Below are 17,110 nucleotides of genomic sequence, written 5' to 3'. Positions count from 1 at the left end.
ATACATAATAAAGTTCAAAATATTTTATTTAAAATATACAAATCTAAAATTATAAAAAGAAAATTTCTCTTTAAACTAAAAAGAAATTGATAAAACACTCTTATGTAACTATTTTAAAATTTTTATTTATCTTCTGTAGTTATTTTTAGCTTAAAGAAAAAACTATTTAATTTATTTAAGAAAAAAATACTTGTTATCTAATAAATCCTTGTACATGTGTCACAATGGAATATCTGAAATTTGTGGTTGCCATTCATGTTACTGTGAATGGGATAAGCATTAGAAAGTTGGATTGCCTTAGCTTCTGTGAAAGTGCTATGCCTATCCACCATGCTAGATATTTCCAACTACACTTTTATTGTCTCTGCACATATTTTAGTTTCTGTTGCGTATCTTTTAATTGTGGCTTTTAATAAATAAATAAACTTATGGTAATTTATAATTATATGACAATCATTTAATATTGGCTGAGATGCGATTATTTTGAATAAAATTAACTAATAAAATAATAGATAATAAGCCTAATGTATATAAGTTAATGGATGAACAATTTTGTTTCCCTCAAATTTTAATTACAAATTTAAAAAATTTAATCTTTTAAAGTTATGTGATTTTAATTAGCCAATAATTTAATTGTTAATATATATATATATATATATATATATATATATATATATATATATATATATATATTACTCTGATTAACATATTGTAAAACTAATTATAATAAATATCTTAGATATATATAATATTTTTATACAATCAACTAAATGAAAAATTAACCTTCCATTAAAATTGTTTAATTTTACAAAATCTAAAGATTTATCAGATCGCATCAGAAAAAGTTGATGTTTGCTTTTAGAAAATCAAATTAATATTAAAGAAATGTTAACAAATTATGTGAAGAACTAAAAGAATGCCCAGTAAATAGAAAACTCATTTTATTTAATTTAATTTTAAACCAACGAAAAAGGAGAGTCAAAGCTATCAAATTTAGTGTATAATTATTGTAAAATTTATACGAAAGTCAAAAGAGTCTATAACTATGTACAACTAAACACATAAGTTGATATGAAAAGTTAAGTAGACATGAAAACATTAAGATTTTGTGTTTGGTCTAATACACATTCTTCTGAAACTCGGGCTCACAGAAAGTTCCTCCAAGATCATCACAAGCCTCTCCCCGAAATACCCTGCAAAACACATCCACAAAATCATAATGCTTTTCCACTGTTCTGAATTCAAATCAATGAAGTCCATAAAATGAGTATATTCTGAATTGCATAGATCCATCATCCTGCGTGTATAAATCTTTATAACAAAAGTGTGTGAAAATTGATCTCAATTGATTTGGTATTTGTAAAAGGGTGTCTTTTTGGTTGATGAGAGATCTTACGTTTGAGGATCATTGTATTCAAGATACTCTCTCTCAACGTTCTCTGTAGCTGTTCGTGGTGTGTCGTTCTTAGCTTGTGGCTGCAGCTTGGCTTCAGGGTACATCTCTGCCATGCAGGCTTCCCCTCCTACAGTTTCGCATGCTTCTGCTGGAAACACTCTGAAAACAGAGCAGCCATCAAAAAACACAAACAGACATGTTCATGCAAGGAAGATAGAAGGAATGGCTTACGAGAAGGCCGAGTTGTAGTCCACTGTTGAAGTGTCGGGATCCACAGTTGCAACCCTTATTGGAGAGTAACGAGGGGAGGGGCGTGGGGTTTTCAATTTGGTAGGGAAGTTGGTGAGATGGGTGACAGTCTTTGTGGGTGCCAAAGGCACAACGTTGGGGACAGCAAAGGTTAAAGCTGTTTGCATCTTGAAGGTGTTGGTTTCCTGAACTTTGAGCTTGGATTAAGATTATGAGGAGCAGTGGTTCCTATTTATACAAGAAAATGGAGTGAGATAAGGTTTAGGATATGACAGTGCAAGAGTGTAATGAAGTGAGATATTTAAGGTGTGGGATAAGGTTGTCTTTTTGTGTTGGGAATCATCCTGCTATAGCGGGTTCCATCAACTCAAGATATTTATTATGAAGCTCTTGGAATTTTTTGATCATTGTAATAGTAAGAACCACCCTGATTTTTCTTCTTCACCTAAGGTTTTAAATTTAAGTTTTGTAAATAAATAAAGTAATTGTTAGAGAAGCTCTATCCGTAAAATGTAACTTAATTGTTAATTTAAGTTTTTTTAAGTAAACAAAGTAATTTAAGTTTTAAATTGTTATCAACTTTACAGTAAAATTGACAAGCTGATAAGGGAGAAGAAAACGAAATAAAATGTAAAAAAATGAGTTTGTTGATGGATAACTTGACAAGGCAAAACTTTTTATTTGCATAACTTTATAATTGAGAATTGCCTAATAGAAGTAGTTAAATGTTAGAGGAATAGGATCAACTTTGAGTTACCCATCCAACAATAGATAACATGTTGCATGAGTCACATATTTGAAGAGCTATTGATCTTGAGGCTGACCAATTAGTAAACAAAATGAAAAGGTAAATTCAGCAAAATAAGTCACGCAACAATTTGTGGTAACAAACTCAAGATAAGTAGTGACAAGAGGAGAAAAGAGAAAAGACATGAATAAAGGGGAAACAAAATTAGCAACAAAATAAATACATTGAAAATCTCGTAAAACAAAACAGCTCACTATCATTTTCTTTATCCATCATCATAAAAAAAATGTTTCTTTTTTTGCAGATACTTCTTTAGACAATTAGTACATTATAGAAGTTAGATACCTATCATGCCACGGACTAAGGACTGTCCATTCCAGAACTGAAAAAAAAAATGGTACAACAAACTTCTGGGGTCAGAATTCCTGTAGTGTGATTTCTAACATGAATCACCAGGATTGGTGGAATTATGCATATTCACTCCATTTTTTCACTTGGAGTTGAGATTGGTGCTACGCTCTGGCTGCAATAAGTGAAGAAACAGAACGCTGTTGGGAAGTAATGTCAGCAGCCCTCAGAGAAAGTAACTTCATCCAAGATTCTATAGAAGGTTGGGCACGATCAAATAATAACAATAGAAAGCAAAGGCACCACTTACGCATCAGATTTTGAGGAATGTCTCACACAAACTAGATCATCCAACCTATTGCCGTCCATTTTATATAGAGAGACCCCTTGCATCTGGTTATAATGATCCTGTGCTTCCCTCCTCAAACTCTCAAAAGGTATCACTTCCCATTTACTATAATTTGAATATTTCCTGACATCACTCATGTCTGGTGATCCTGAAACAGGTCCACTGTTCTCTGGATCCACATTGCCCCACACCTTACAATTGCCAAACTGCCCTAAATCACCTCCATGATCGTCTTCATTCCTTTTCAAACGCAAAGCTGCTGCATGTGCTTGCCTTATCATTTCTCTACCAGGTATATCTGACCAGTCTTCCCTCCTCTTAGATCTCATGGGCGAGTGAATCCTGATTACCTGACAATAAAACAACTCGAAATTATTATAAAATATACACACTAAATATATTGTGTATAGAAATTTATAATTAAGGTATACCCCAAGACATTCTAGAAGTTGGTAATACGCTCTTCCTTGAAGTGGATTGTGTCCCTTCCTAGGCTTAGAGAAGTATCTTGTCCTATAAGAAAAAAAAAAGATAAAAAGGGAAGATGAAAAGTTAAAAAATAAGACTGATTTATTATTCTCAATCATAAAAAATACATTCTGATACCCTCTATTTGTAATAATTTAATTCTCCTAAAAAGGAAAATAGGAAAACTAGGAAAATAAAATAAAATAAAAGATTATATATCTATTTCCTCTAATTAAGAAGATTCTAAAGATATTATCTCAAATTACAGCACTCTCCCTCAAGCTGGATCATACAAGATTGTATGAACCAAGCTTGGAATAGTAGTCAAACTCAATTGTAGAGAACATCAATAAACCAAATTGGACAGCAATGGACAAAAGCGAACTAGCACAATGAAACTTCAACTTGGACAACAATGGACGAAGGCGAACTAGCACCATGAAACTTCAACTTGGACAACAATGGACGAGGGCGAACGAGCACCATGAAACTTCAACTTGGAAAACAATGGACGAGAGAGATTTCCATTAAAAATGGATGATGACTTGCAGCAGCAAACATTAACAAACTACAATAACAGATGAAGGGCCTCCAGTGGCGAACAACAACAAACTGCGGGGACTGGATTACTATCAATAGTGGCGAACAATAACAAAACTTTAAGAACATGATTTCTATTAGTAACATATGGGAGGCCTTCAAAGGCTAACAGCCACAAACCTGTAGGGATTTAACTACCCTAAACAACAACAAACCTTCAGGGATTTAACTGCCCTGAACAACAACAAGCCTTCAGGAAACAACTGTCCTGCAGAGGCTAACAACAACAGACTTCCAGGGACTACACTACCCTGCAGTGGCTGGAACTAAAAGGCTAACCCACAAACCTGTAGGGACTTAACTACCCTAAACAACAACAAACCTTCAGGGACTTAACTGCCCTAAACAACAACAAGCCTTCAGGCAACATCTGTCCTGCAGAGGCTAACAGCAACAAACCTGCAGGCACTACACTACCCTGCAGCGGCTGGAACTTTCTCCTCCTCACGACTGAACAACAGAACGTGTAGGTGGAAGAACTGGTGAGAACTGATCCGTACGAGGGACAAATCTAAATCCCATAACTTCGAAAGAGTCAATTCAGCGGGCGGTCTCAAAGAACAACTCTCAGTGAGCTATTATAACAAAGCATTGAAGGTGAAGAGAGCCTTTCACATTAGTGATGGTAGAAACCAAAAAACACCAAATATCGAAGACACTTTGGAGGTCCTAAGTTCTCTACTGGACTACTCCCAAATGGTGATACTTACACTGTATCACAAAAGTACGGGCTAAACTCTAGCCCAAGAAGAAAGTTCTCTCCAAGGGCTGAAAAATATTTTCCCTCACGACAAACAGCGAAAACGACGGCTAATGCACTTCACGAGACACTCTTAATCTTGACTAAAGAAAATGTGGTAGCTTATTGAGGCAACATCGACAAACTTGAGGCAGCAACATACAACTGACTGCAGCACCAGCGACATTAAAGCACCCGCCAACAAGGCTAATGAATTGTTGACTGGAACATAAACAGACTCCCCTTCATGCCACAGGCCAACGGGGACATCACACTTGCAAGAGAGAATCACGGAATTGTAACCAGATAGTGGAGACAGCTTGGCCATAGATGTCGGTGCATTCGGCAGCATAAGCGGCAGAGACGTCGGCAAGAAGCACCAATCAATGCCGCACAAGAAAGAGGAAGAAGAAACCCATTGGTGGTGGCAGAAAGCCCGTGAAGGCAGAGAACCCTTCTCAATGGAGAAGATGACGGAAGCAGGAGAAGTAGTACTAGGAGCTGGCGCATCAGCGGCATCAGTAGCGGAGACGAAGCACTGTTGCTCGAGAAACAAAAAAAGAATGAAGCTTGCGACGAATAGTGAGAAGCAAAGAAGACGCAGATCTTGCTATGGAAGGTCATAACAGAGAGGAGGAGGTCCGGCGAGTCAACCGGAAGCGGCGCGGTGTGATTCCGACACCGGGACAGCGGCGCGTGACAAACATATACACGAGATCTGACGGAGAGAGGAGGCGCGCTGAGATTCCTGGGACATGTTCCCAAATTGAACAACTCCACAAGATGGGGAGAGACAGAGAGAGATTTTTCTCTGGGTTCCAACAGAGTGAAAAACCTGAGACGAGAAAGAGGTGCGTGACGACACGTGCGGAGGAGTCTAAGGTGTTGACCACCAGGGTTAGGTCGCACACAAAGAGACGATCCAGATCCGCTAGTCATCGGTCAGAACTACGACGGTGACCAACGACGGACAGTAGCTGGCAACGTATGGAGGCTGGCGGCGGACGATGACTAGCGGTGGAGAGAGGCATTGCACAGCGGAGTAAGCAGCAAAGGCAGTGGCCTTTCTTGGGTTCTTCGAAGAGACTTTCGGTCTCTTTGATTCAACTAGCAGTCAATAAGAATCCCAAAAGGAGCCAAAATTGATTGGGCATCAACAGATCTAAAGTGCCAATTTCAGCTATTGGTCCGAAAGGGAATGGGTTTGAATCCCATTGTGATCATACTCAAACAAGCTTTGTATTTGGTAATAATGGATAAAAGGCCAGAATTCTAAGGCAGAACTTGACTAGGGCAATTGGAGCTCAATAAAAACACATGTTAAAGAAAAGACTTTTAGGGGGCCGCCGGTAGACAACAAAGACCGCGGAAGCGGATCAGGTAGGCTCTGATACCAAGTTAAAAAATAAGACTGATTTATTATTCTCAATCATAAAAAATACATTATGATACCCTCTGTTTGTAATAATCTAATTCTTTTAAAAAGGAAAATAGGGAAACTAAAAATAAAATAAAAGATTATATATCTATTTCCTCTAATTAGGAAGATTCTAAAGATATTATCTCAAATTTCAACATGAAATGTTCGAAAGTCTTTTAGTATCACAACCTAACATTTACAAAAATAAATAAACAAATAATTTAAAAATTAAGATTTTGTGTATCGATGGAGGAAACACCAAGAATTTGAGAAATAATCAATATCAAAATAGAGAAACTAACCATTCAGTGTATCCTGGATCAACAGTGAATCCATATATATCAATGATATCACACATGGAGAGCGCTAACTCAATAGATTTCATTCCAGTTCCTTTGGCACCTCGACGTAGTACAATTCCTTGGAAGAGATAGACTGGATTGGGTATGGTCTGCCATAAAAAGTAGTTTGAAAAAATGTAGATAAAACTATTCTAGTAAGTAGCTAGGTATCCAGTTGCTCCCATCCGTACTGATATATACCTAAAAGCATTCAATAAAACGGTTATAAAGAACAGATTCTCACCTTTATAACTGCATTGATTTCTCTGTGTGTCAGACTTTTGATTATGAGAACCTCAGTGTCTGCAAAAGAACAAGTTTTAATCCTTTCATTATATAGATACCATGAACTAACATACAAACGAAAACAAGGAAAAAATTAGGATTAAAATCTCATAATATGTAGTAAACTTCTAGATTTCTACTTCCCACAACTTGTGCAGGAACCAACCAATTGATCCCGGTAAATTTGAGCTTTAGACACCAGATGTCGAGATATATTAATATATTTGTCTACACATAGTTACAGGAATCTAACATTTTATTACATGTTTATCAAAATAGCAACTTTTTTAAAAGGCTTAAATATGGTTTTAGTCTTTCAATTTATAATACAATTGTTTTTCCAAGTCGTTAAAGAAAATATCTGCAGAAATTAGTTCCCCAAAACATCGGCAGTAAATAATTAAAAACATATTTTAGAGGAAATGAAACCCATGGCCCTTGAACGAACACAATCTAGCCAATGGAAAACATGATTTCCATATTCCATCACTCACCCAACTAATTTCATCACTTAAAGGAACTAACTTGTAGCCCCTTTTAATAAAAATTTATAAAAAATCAAAAAAGAATAAACTGGCATGTCTAATAATGATACATGTCTTATTTTTAGAGTGAATTCATTAGTTACAAATGACAGTTGGTGACATGTCCTCTGTTTGTCATGTAAGCAACAATACTAACAAAGTGGACAAAAAATGACTAAAACTACTTTTTTAGGACTAACTTTTGTAGATTATTTTCTAAAAAGGACTAAAAAACAATTTTGTCTTTAACGACTAATTTCTGCAAATTTGTAAGGACTAAAAAGACAACTATCAGATCTATCAGACTAAAAACATTGTTAGAATAATTACTATTACATATTATCATTAAGGCTAATATGCTAGACCAGTAATGAGTAGTACCTAGTTCTGTACCTAGAAGTCTAGTGCAGACTCTTGGTGTTCCATATACTCTTGCTTTTTCAATATATATAGAAGATAATGAGAGAGATCAGGGAAGCCCTCAAGAATATATTTTTATCAGTTTGTAATCTCAAGTTGGTTTTTGTAGATGAACCTGCTCTGGTTTCTGTCCTGGGTTGTCTACCAGCATTGTCATTGTCGTTCGCATCTGTCCGGTGTCCTTTGTTGTTGTCCGCGGTTGTCTTGTCACTACCTGCAGCTGTCAACTGCAGTTTAAAGCTCTTCAACTTGGTTCTCTGCCATCTCACATCTGTCCGCCGCCGTCTGCCACCATCCGCCGTCACTGTTTCGTCCGACGACCACTGGATCTGGTTCGTCTCTTCACATGACGACCAACCCCACCAGTGCCGGAGTCCGATTCTCCTCCACGCTCCGTCACGCGCCGCTTCTTTGTGCGCTGCGAACAGGCGCGTACTGTTCACGCGCCGCCCTCTGCCCGTCGAAAGGTCACCGCGACACCTCCATAGCTGTCGCCTAAGCCTCCTCTCTCTGTTCACACCCTCAAAACCCTACTTCAGTTATGTTCAGAAGCTTCCCTTGAAGAAAACCCTAAGAAACCCTCTCGGTTTTTTGGTTCCTCACTGCCGCGTTTTTCTTTCTCCTATTTTTATCAACAATGGCGTCTGGAAGTGTTCTTTCTTTCTCTGGAAGTCCCTCCATTACTTTCGAAAAGCTAAACAAAAAGAATTATTTGTCTTGGTCTGCTGCCGTGGAAATGTGGTTCCTCGGTCAAGGACATTATGACCACCTTGAGCAGGATGGAAGCCAAGTACCTTCTGAAAAGGCTGAACAATGGAAACAAGCAGATTTCCAATTGTGTGCCCTATTGTGGCAATCTGTGGAACCCCGACTTTTGATATCTCTTAGAGCCTTCAAAACATGTCACTCTTTTTGGAAGAAAGCTCAAAGCATTTATACTAATGATATTCAACGTCTTTATGATCCAACAAACAAACTTGCATGTCTCAAAATGACAGACCATGATATGGTCTCCTTCATGACTGAAGCCCAAGCTGCTGTGGAAGAGTTGAGAATGTTCTTGGAAGTGGAATCTTCGGAAGACATCAAGAAGAAGCTTGACAAGTATTATATGGTGATGATCCTCCAAGCTTTACATCCAGATTTGAATCATATCAGAGATCAACTTCTGAAAGGTCATGAAGTCCCTTCCTTGGAAGCCTTGACCACACGTCTTCTTTGTGTTCCAGTGCCTCAATCTCAGGAAGCTCATGAAACAATGGAACCATCTGTCATGGTTGCCACGCGAGGAATAGGAGGATGTGCACTAGAGGAGGAGGAGGTGGAGGTCGAGGACGTCCACAGTGCACTTACGGTAAGAGGGTGGGTCACACTCAAGAAAATTGCTACTCCTTGCATGGTTTTCCTTCAAAAACCGTCAATATCTCTAAGGCTGAAACTCCAATTTCCGACTCCAAGTTCACTGAGGAAGAGTATCAAGAATATCTGCGATTAAAGTCTAACAGCTTGGCCCAATCATCTCAATCCCCAAGTACATCCACAGCTTGCATTTCTCAATCCATGGAAGGTCAAAATTCATGGGTAATTGACTCGGGTGCTTCTGATCATATCTCTGGTAATACCTCATTGTTCTCAACCCTTTCCCTCCAAGAAAAACCCCATTTCATTACCCTTGCAAATGGCTCTAAAACTTGTTCAAAGGGAGTCGGTCAAGTCTCCCTGTCTCCCTCTCTCACTCTGAAATCTGTTCTTTTTGTCCCTAACTGTCCATTCAATTTACTTTCCTTAAGTCAGTTAACCAAAATGTTACATTGTTCAATAACTTTTGATTCAAAATCTTTTGTTATACAGGAGCGTGGCTCGGGGAGACAGATTGGAGAAGGATATGAAGCTGGAGGTTTATACCATTTTGGATCTCGTCCACGTGTATCCTGTGTTGCAGCTCTTCCCCCTAAAGTGTTACATGACCGATTTGGCCATCCTCACTTGTCAAAGTTAAAAAAGATGTGTCCTGAACTTAGTGGTCTTCAGACTTTAGAATGTGAGTCTTGTCAACTAGGAAAACATGGTAGATCTATCTTTCCTAAAAGGTCTCAATCAATGTGTAATTCTAGTTTTTCTATTATTCATTCTGATGTCTGGGGACCTAGTCGCATCTCTTCTTTTGGTTTTAGGTATTTTGTTACATTTATTGATGAGTATTCTAGATGTACTTGGGTTTATCTAATGAAAGATCGCTCTGAATTGTTACCCATCTTCACATCCTTTTTAAATGAAATCAAGAACCAATTTGGTCAAGTAATTAAAATCTTAAGAAGTGATAATGCTAAAGAGTATTTCTCCTCCACTTTTTCTGCAATCCTTAGCTCCCATGGTATTTTGCATCAGTCCACTTGTCCTCATACACCCCAGCAAAATGGTATAGCTGAAAGAAAAAATAGACACTTGGTTGAAACTACTCGTACCCTTTTGCTTGGTGCCCATATTCATGTTCATCACTCGGGGATGCCATCTTAACTGCATGTTTTCTTATTAATAGGGTGCCCTCCTCCTCTCTCAATAATAAAGTCCCTTTCTCCATTCTCTTTCCCAATGATCATCTCTTTCACACCTCTCCTTGAGTTTTTGGTTGTGTCTGTTTTGTTCACGACATGTCTCTGGGGCTAGACAAGCTCTCCACTCGTGCAATCAAATATGTCTTTTTAGGCTATTCTCGGCTTCAAAAAGGGTACCGGTGTTACTCCCCTAAAACCAAGAAGTACTACATGTCTGCCGATGTTACATTTTTTGAACAAACACCTTTCTTCTCTCCATCTATTCAAGATGTTCATATCCTCCAACAGGTCCTTCCTCTTCCAGTGGTTGAGTCCAATATCTCCAATGTCTCAGTCAATCCAAGTCATGCTCAAGGTCCTCCAGAACCTTCCTCTCCACATATTGATATCTTCCGCCACAATACCCCGATGGGTAGTCCTCTTCCAGAAAATGGTGGATCTCCTCCTTCAGATTCTTCTCCCTCACCGCCTCCTGCCATGTCTCCTGGTGAAAATGATTCTGGTTGGCCCATTGCTTTCAAAAAAGGTACTCGTTCTACTCGAAACCCTCATCCCATTTATAATTTTCTTAGCTATCACAGACTGTCGTCCTCCTTTTATTCCCTTTTATCCTCAGTGTCTTCTGTGGTTATACCCAAAAATGTGAAAGAAGCACGTGATCATCCTAGATGGCGACAAGCCATGATTGCAGAAATGCAGGCTCTTCACCACAGTAATACTTGGGAGCTTGTGTCACGTGCTTCATCATGATTGCAGAAATGCAGGCTTTTATTATCATTCATCTCTCAGGAAATGTGTTTATTTAATAGTATATGTTGATGATATAGTCATTACAGGAAATGATACTGCTGGAATATCTCAATTGAAGAAGTACTTGTGTAGACATTTCTGAACCGAGGATCTTGGAAGCCTCAAATACTTCTTAGGCATTGAAGTAGCTCAGTCAAAAGATGGAGTTGTAATCTCCGAAAGGAAGTATGCTCTGGATATTTTGCAAGAAACAAGCATGACTGATTGTAGACCGGTTGACAGTTCTATGGACCCAAATAAAAAATTAACAGCAGAAGAAGGTGAGTTATTTTCCGACCCGGAGAGATATAGGAGGCTAGTTGGAAAACTAATCTATCTCACTATTACAAGGCCGGATCTATCTTTTGCAGTTGAACTGGTTAGTCAGTTCATGCAAGCTCCATGTGTTGGCCATTGGAATGCTATCATTCGCATTCTAAGGTATGTGAAAAAGGCTCCCTGGCAAAGGCTGTTATATGAAGAAAAAGGAAGCCTTCAGGTATCAGGATATTGTGATGCCGATTGGGCAGGTTCTCCTATTGATAGACGATCTACTACTGGATATTGTGTTTTCCTTGGAGGAAACATTATCTCATGGAAAAGTAAGAAGCAAAATGTAGTGGCTCGATCAACAGCTGAAGTTGAATATAGGGCAATGGCGTCACTAACATGTGAACTTATATGGGTGAAGCAGTTCCTTCAAGAGCTTAGCTTCTGTGACATCCAGAGTATGAAGATGTATTGTGATAACCAAGCTGCTCTTCACATTGCATCAAATCCAGTGTTTCACGAGAGAACTAAACATATAGAAATTAATTGTCATTTTGTTCGGGAAAAGTTATTGTCAAAAGAAATATGTACCGAGTTTGTTGGATCAAATGACCAACTTGCAGATGTGTTGACCAAGTCATTAAGGGGACCTCGGATTGAGTTTATTTGTTCCAAGCTTGGTACATACAATCTGTATGCTCCAACTTGAGGGAGAGTGTTAGAATAATTACTGTTACATATCATCATTAAGGCTAGTCTGCTAGACAGTAATGAGTAGTACCTAGTTCTGTACCTAGAGGTCTAGTGCAGACTTTTGGTGTTCCATGTACTCTTGCTTTTTCAATATATATAGAAGATAATGAGAGGGATCTGTGAAGCCCTCAAGAATATATTTTTATCAGTTTTTAATCTCAAGTAACATATTTAAGTCTTCTTTAAAATTATTTTATTTGCTAATATGTACTTTTTACTTAATAAATTAATTTTAAAATTTTATATCTGTTAAGACAATCATCAAGAGCAAGAAATAATATAAATGTCTGAAAATATAAATTCTAAAATATGAATTTAAGTAGAGGGAACTAATTGTTTCCAGCTACATTGATTTATTGGTTAGAATTAAACTTTAGTAATTTTTCTGTAAACGAGAGCGACTATAGGCACTAAAGTAGTTCAAACCTAGGAGATAACCTCTCTGTTTGTTGGGATAAGGGCCACTATGCTGTGCACGTCCACCTCCTCAAGACTCCATTAGGTAGGAGCATCTTGTACTGGGCTACTGTCTTGGGTTTTAGATTGATAATAAGATCACTTGTAATGTGCTACCGACCATCCTAATCAAGGGTTAGCATAAACTTTTTTAATTTGATAACTACGTCTAGAATGGTTGCATGGTAATTCTTTGGTAGAGAAATGCTCAACAGACAATATTGTTATAATTGTAGGATTGTAGCTCCCGACACCATAGTAGTCAAAATCGCATTATGATAGTCTATTGAGTATTTCCCTCTCCTGCTCAAGCAGAAGCAAATATTGTTCAAGTCAATTGGTAGCCTCCTAGTATCCTTAGATTTAAACTTCAGAAAATATATGTCCTTGTAATTGTAAATACTTGTTATCTCCTCCCCAATTCTGAAGCCTGTTGCCATCTATAGGCACAATCTCCAATGCTTTCTTTTATGCTAGTGTACTCATTGCTCATATATATATATATATATATATATATATATATATATATATATATAAAATTGAATGCAAAAAGTGTGAGTTTTCTTCTCAATATCTGAAGTGTTAAGAGCAATACAATTCGAGTAGCACATGGGAGTTTTGGACATGCTACCAATGCATGTATTTTCTTAAGGCACTAGAGGTGTTTTTTATGGGAGGATTTGTGGCATAAGTAGGCCTAATTGTTACATTCTGAGAGGAGATCATGGCTGCTATCATAGCCTATCAAACAAGCATATTGAAGGAAATGAAGCAAATTTGGTAGGAATGAGATTCAAATCTTGTGATTGAAGCTCCAAAGGATGTTCATCCTGTACCATGGCAAATCCAAGGGAGATAGATAAGATGTCTTCAACTTTGTTCTTGTATGCATTTTTTTTCTACATCATAAGATGTCTTCAACTTTGTTCTTCTATGCATTTTTTTTTCTATATCATACTTATAGAGGGTAATATAGTCTTGATAAACTTGCCAACTATGGTTTTGAACAAAAAAATTGAGTTTTATTTGTTTGATATTATGCCATAATTTATTAGGGAAAGTTTCCTAGGAACAAGTACGGGTTACTTGCGTTTAGATTTTTTTGATTATGTTATTTTGAGGTTTGACCTAGCCCCTTCATGTTTTTGTTGGTAATTTTTATTTTTCTAGTTTTATATACTTTTTGACACATTACAAATATATGGAGATTCAATTGACAAGGATGTCTTTGTTCTATAGTGATGTTTTGCATGCCAAATCTTTAATAGAAAATTAAAGCTATATTTCACACTGGATAGATTAACATGTCCCAAAATTTCAACAGAAGTTTTGCATCTCTGTTTAAATATTTAAAAAATAATAACTTACCAGATCCGTTTAGAATAGGGACCATGTTACGCGCAGCACCTCTGACAACTAGACGGAAATCCCTCTTAAGACCAACATATTTGGCATATTCCTACACAATCCATAAAGGGACAAAATAAGTATCCGCGACTCTTTTAATAGCATATCAGATAAATGCACTACAAACTCTAATACTATATCACTTTTTGGGATCTTGTTCAGTAGTAATAATATAATGGTTGGATATTGCAGAAGCAAGTGGTCGTTTCATCTATGCTTTGGATAAACTAACAGGATTTCAAGAAAACAGAAATGAAAGAAGAAATTGTTAAACCCCATTATGATGGGTTGACATGTTTACCTCATTAACAGGGGCCTCATTCTCCCGAATAACAGCATCATGGCTATCAATTTCTTTCCCGAATGTAGTCTTCAGAAGGTCCCCAGAATTCCCAACAACAGCACAAGTTCGGAACTGTCGTGGGTGAAATGGGGGCTTTGCAGGTAATAACACATTGAGGTTCTCTTCACAAAGAGTCTTGTTGCTGCATTTCTTTGTCCCCCTACAAGAAGAAAAGGCATTAGCACACATACACTAACTGATAACACATGCAACCCAATAAACAAAATTGAAATCAAGTTTCAAGATCCATACAACTGTGCTATCCTTTGTGGAGCGTAATCCATCCAACCACCAGGTCGAGAATCAAGATACTCTCTGGTCAACACAGTTGTTATGTTCCGATACTGCAACATCTCAACACATCCGCCCAAGTAAATACTCATTCTGAAACTTCAAATGAAACAGGAACAAAAGGAGTGTCATTACAATGCACCTGTTCCCACAACAGGATTGCCTCACACACATCATATTTGTACTCCAACGGCTCAAAGTGCTTAAACTGTGCGTTGTACTACAATAATTTAAACATTGAAAAAAAAAAGAAACTCAACAGTTTAACCATTAACGAAACATTAAAAAAATAAGAGTTCTCAGAACTCAGAATTGAGAAGACAGAAAGACATACCCAAGAGCTGTTGGTATCTTCAGGGTATTTCAGGATCAAATTACAATGGTCAATTATATGAGCAGTGAGTCCTAGCCCCCTCTTATCCTGTTTCAATTTCCAACGTCAGCACATATCTTAACACAACTATATTCTATCCTTTTAAAAAAATAAAAGCACAAGACTTGGATTCAGATGCTTATATGTTTTTTATGTGATTGTTCTATCAGAATTGGAAGTGAGTGTATCCAGAGTTACACATCAATAATATTAAGAAATGATACGATGAATAAATAACCACATCAGTATTATTCATCAAATAGAAATGTTTCAGATCGAACAGTTACCACACATTGCTGAACACTGGACTGAAAGTTAGACAAGACGCGGATAATTTCGGATTTGCGAGCCGAAGAAAGGGACCCTGAACATGCGGATTTAAACGGAAATTAAGAAAACAGAATTAGAATGATTGATATTCCAAGTGTGGTGTGGTTACGGTGATAATACCTGCGAAGAGAGAGGATTGGATGTAGAAGAGGAGGAGGGAGAACAATGCAACCGCGCACACCAGATAAAGGACGGTGGGTCGCCGGTTAAGGGCTGAAACCTGCTTGTACTGCCTCATTGGTGTTTGAGTTACTCTCAGAGAGAAAGAGACAGAACAATGTCACATACAATGGAACGAAAATGTGGCAGAGAAGAAACACCTTCCGCTGTCCGAAAAACGAAGACGTTTTAGGCTCTGGCGAACGTCACCGACTTTCTTCGCTTCATGAATGGAATTGGAAACGCAAATGGAAGCGCGTTTGGATTCGCGTTCTGAGGTGAGAATCGCGTTTTGATATGGTGCCAAATCAGACCGAGGGACTCTGATTCATGTATATATTTCAGATAATATATATACTATTGGCAAATAAACCATTTTATTTTTGGGTTAAATATGTTTTTGATCCCTTAACTTTTAGTGAAATTTGGAATTAGTCCCTCTTCAAAACTTTGGCCTAATTTAGTCCCCAAACTTTAAAAATGTGTGAATTTAGTCCTTTGAACTAAATTTTGTTAGGTTTATTTGATGTTTCAAGTGCCTTTCATGATAGCATTTGAGTTGTTTATACCATTTGACATATTTTTGCTTCAATGTTAACTGAGAAATGCGTTTGAAACATCAAATAAAGTTAACAAAATTTGGTTAAAAGGACTAAATTCACACATTTCTAAAGTTTGGGGACTAAATTAGTGCAAAGTTTTGAAGAGGGACTAATTCCAATTTTCACTAAAAGTTAAGGGATCAAAAACATATTTAACCCTTTATTTTTTAATGTAAGCATTAGGAATGGTAAAAAGTCCCACAATATTTCTTTTGTTATTTTTGTGATTTGTTTCGTACGATTTATTACTAGAAAAATGTAAAGGTTAAGTAAGAATTAAATTTACTATTAAATGATCACATTTAGGAATTAAATAATATTAATATTTTTTTACATGTGAGAGATTAAATCGTAAAATTATTATTACTATTATTATAAGAAGTTTTGTAAGAATATTGTATCATCAAAATATCATTTTAAAGGTTAGTTTGACATTAAATTAAGAATATTTTATTAAAATTTATAATAGATTAAATCAAATTTATTATTACTTTAAGGATTAAATTATCTGTATCACCTTTTAATATCAAAAGTTAGTCATATATCTTGTATATATTTTTAATATAATATCTTACATATATGTAAAACACATGTATATATTTTTTTGTGTATATATGTTTGTGTTTATGTGTGTTTGTATTTGTGTCTGTGTTTATGTTTGTGTTTGTGTGTGTACACATGTTTATGTGTGTAGGTGTGTTTGTGTCTGTGTGTGCATATGTGTTTTTGTTTGTGTCTGTGCTTATGTATGAATGCATTTTTGTATTTTTTGTATGTTTATATGTATGTGTGTTCGTGTTTGTGTCTATGTTTGTATGTTTGTGTTTGTGTGTACGTGTTTGTGTTTGTGTATTTGTACCTTTGTGTGTGCATGTGTGTTTGTATGTGTACCTTC

At 36.8% G+C, this 17,110-nt stretch overlaps 2 protein-coding genes across 2 annotated transcripts; both read right to left on the bottom strand.

Moving 5' to 3' along the window:
- Positions 1-985: 985 nt before the first annotated feature.
- On the bottom strand, positions 986-1,866 carry LOC124846050 (light-regulated protein, chloroplastic-like). Its single transcript, XM_047323261.2, has 3 exons — positions 1,628-1,866; positions 1,397-1,555; positions 986-1,193 (listed from the first exon to the last, which is right to left on the bottom strand). Exons 1-3 carry the CDS (start codon positions 1,810-1,812, stop codon positions 1,118-1,120), a joined length of 420 nt encoding a protein of 139 aa, XP_047179217.1. The 5' UTR covers positions 1,813-1,866; the 3' UTR covers positions 986-1,117.
- Positions 1,867-2,629: 763 nt separating this feature from the next.
- Positions 2,630-15,932, bottom strand: LOC124842945 (sialyltransferase-like protein 1). Its single transcript, XM_088092380.1, has 11 exons — positions 15,575-15,932; positions 15,412-15,488; positions 15,086-15,172; positions 14,894-14,971; positions 14,713-14,804; positions 14,419-14,620; positions 14,079-14,169; positions 6,903-6,961; positions 6,620-6,768; positions 3,522-3,603; positions 2,630-3,440 (listed from the first exon to the last, which is right to left on the bottom strand). The coding sequence occupies exons 1-11, from the start codon at positions 15,690-15,692 to the stop codon at positions 3,048-3,050; spliced, it is 1,428 nt and encodes a 475-aa protein (XP_087948506.1). The 5' UTR covers positions 15,693-15,932; the 3' UTR covers positions 2,630-3,047.
- Positions 15,933-17,110: the final 1,178 nt, after the last annotated feature.

The sequence above is a fragment of the Vigna umbellata genome, chromosome 6 (genome assembly GCF_029865625.1).
Source record: "Vigna umbellata cultivar VRB3 chromosome 6, Vumbellata_1.0, whole genome shotgun sequence".
Classification (NCBI taxonomy): Eukaryota; Viridiplantae; Streptophyta; class Magnoliopsida; order Fabales; family Fabaceae; genus Vigna; species Vigna umbellata.
The sequence above is the reverse complement of the archived record's forward strand: the minus strand, read 5'-3'. Positions and strand labels throughout refer to the sequence as shown.

Bases quoted from the DNA above. Each gene is read 5' to 3' on its own strand.
- LOC124846050 (XM_047323261.2), bottom strand. From the start codon at position 1,812: ATGCAAACAGCTTTAACCTTTGCTGTCCCCAACGTTGTGCCTTTGGCA. The intron at 1,556-1,627 runs GTAAGCCATTCC...CTCTGTTTTCAG, and splicing joins GACTACAACTCGGCCTTCTC to AGTGTTTCCAGCAGAAGCAT. The intron at 1,194-1,396 runs GTAAGATCTCTC...TGTGTTTTGCAG, and splicing joins GAATACAATGATCCTCAAAC to GGTATTTCGGGGAGAGGCTT.
- LOC124842945 (XM_088092380.1), bottom strand. From the start codon at position 15,692: ATGAGGCAGTACAAGCAGGTTTCAGCCCTTAACCGGCGACCCACCGTC. The intron at 15,173-15,411 runs GTAACTGTTCGA...AAATTGAAACAG, and splicing joins CCAGTGTTCAGCAATGTGTG to GATAAGAGGGGGCTAGGACT. The intron at 14,170-14,418 runs GTAAACATGTCA...TGGATTGTGTAG, and splicing joins ATGAGGCCCCTGTTAATGAG to GAATATGCCAAATATGTTGG.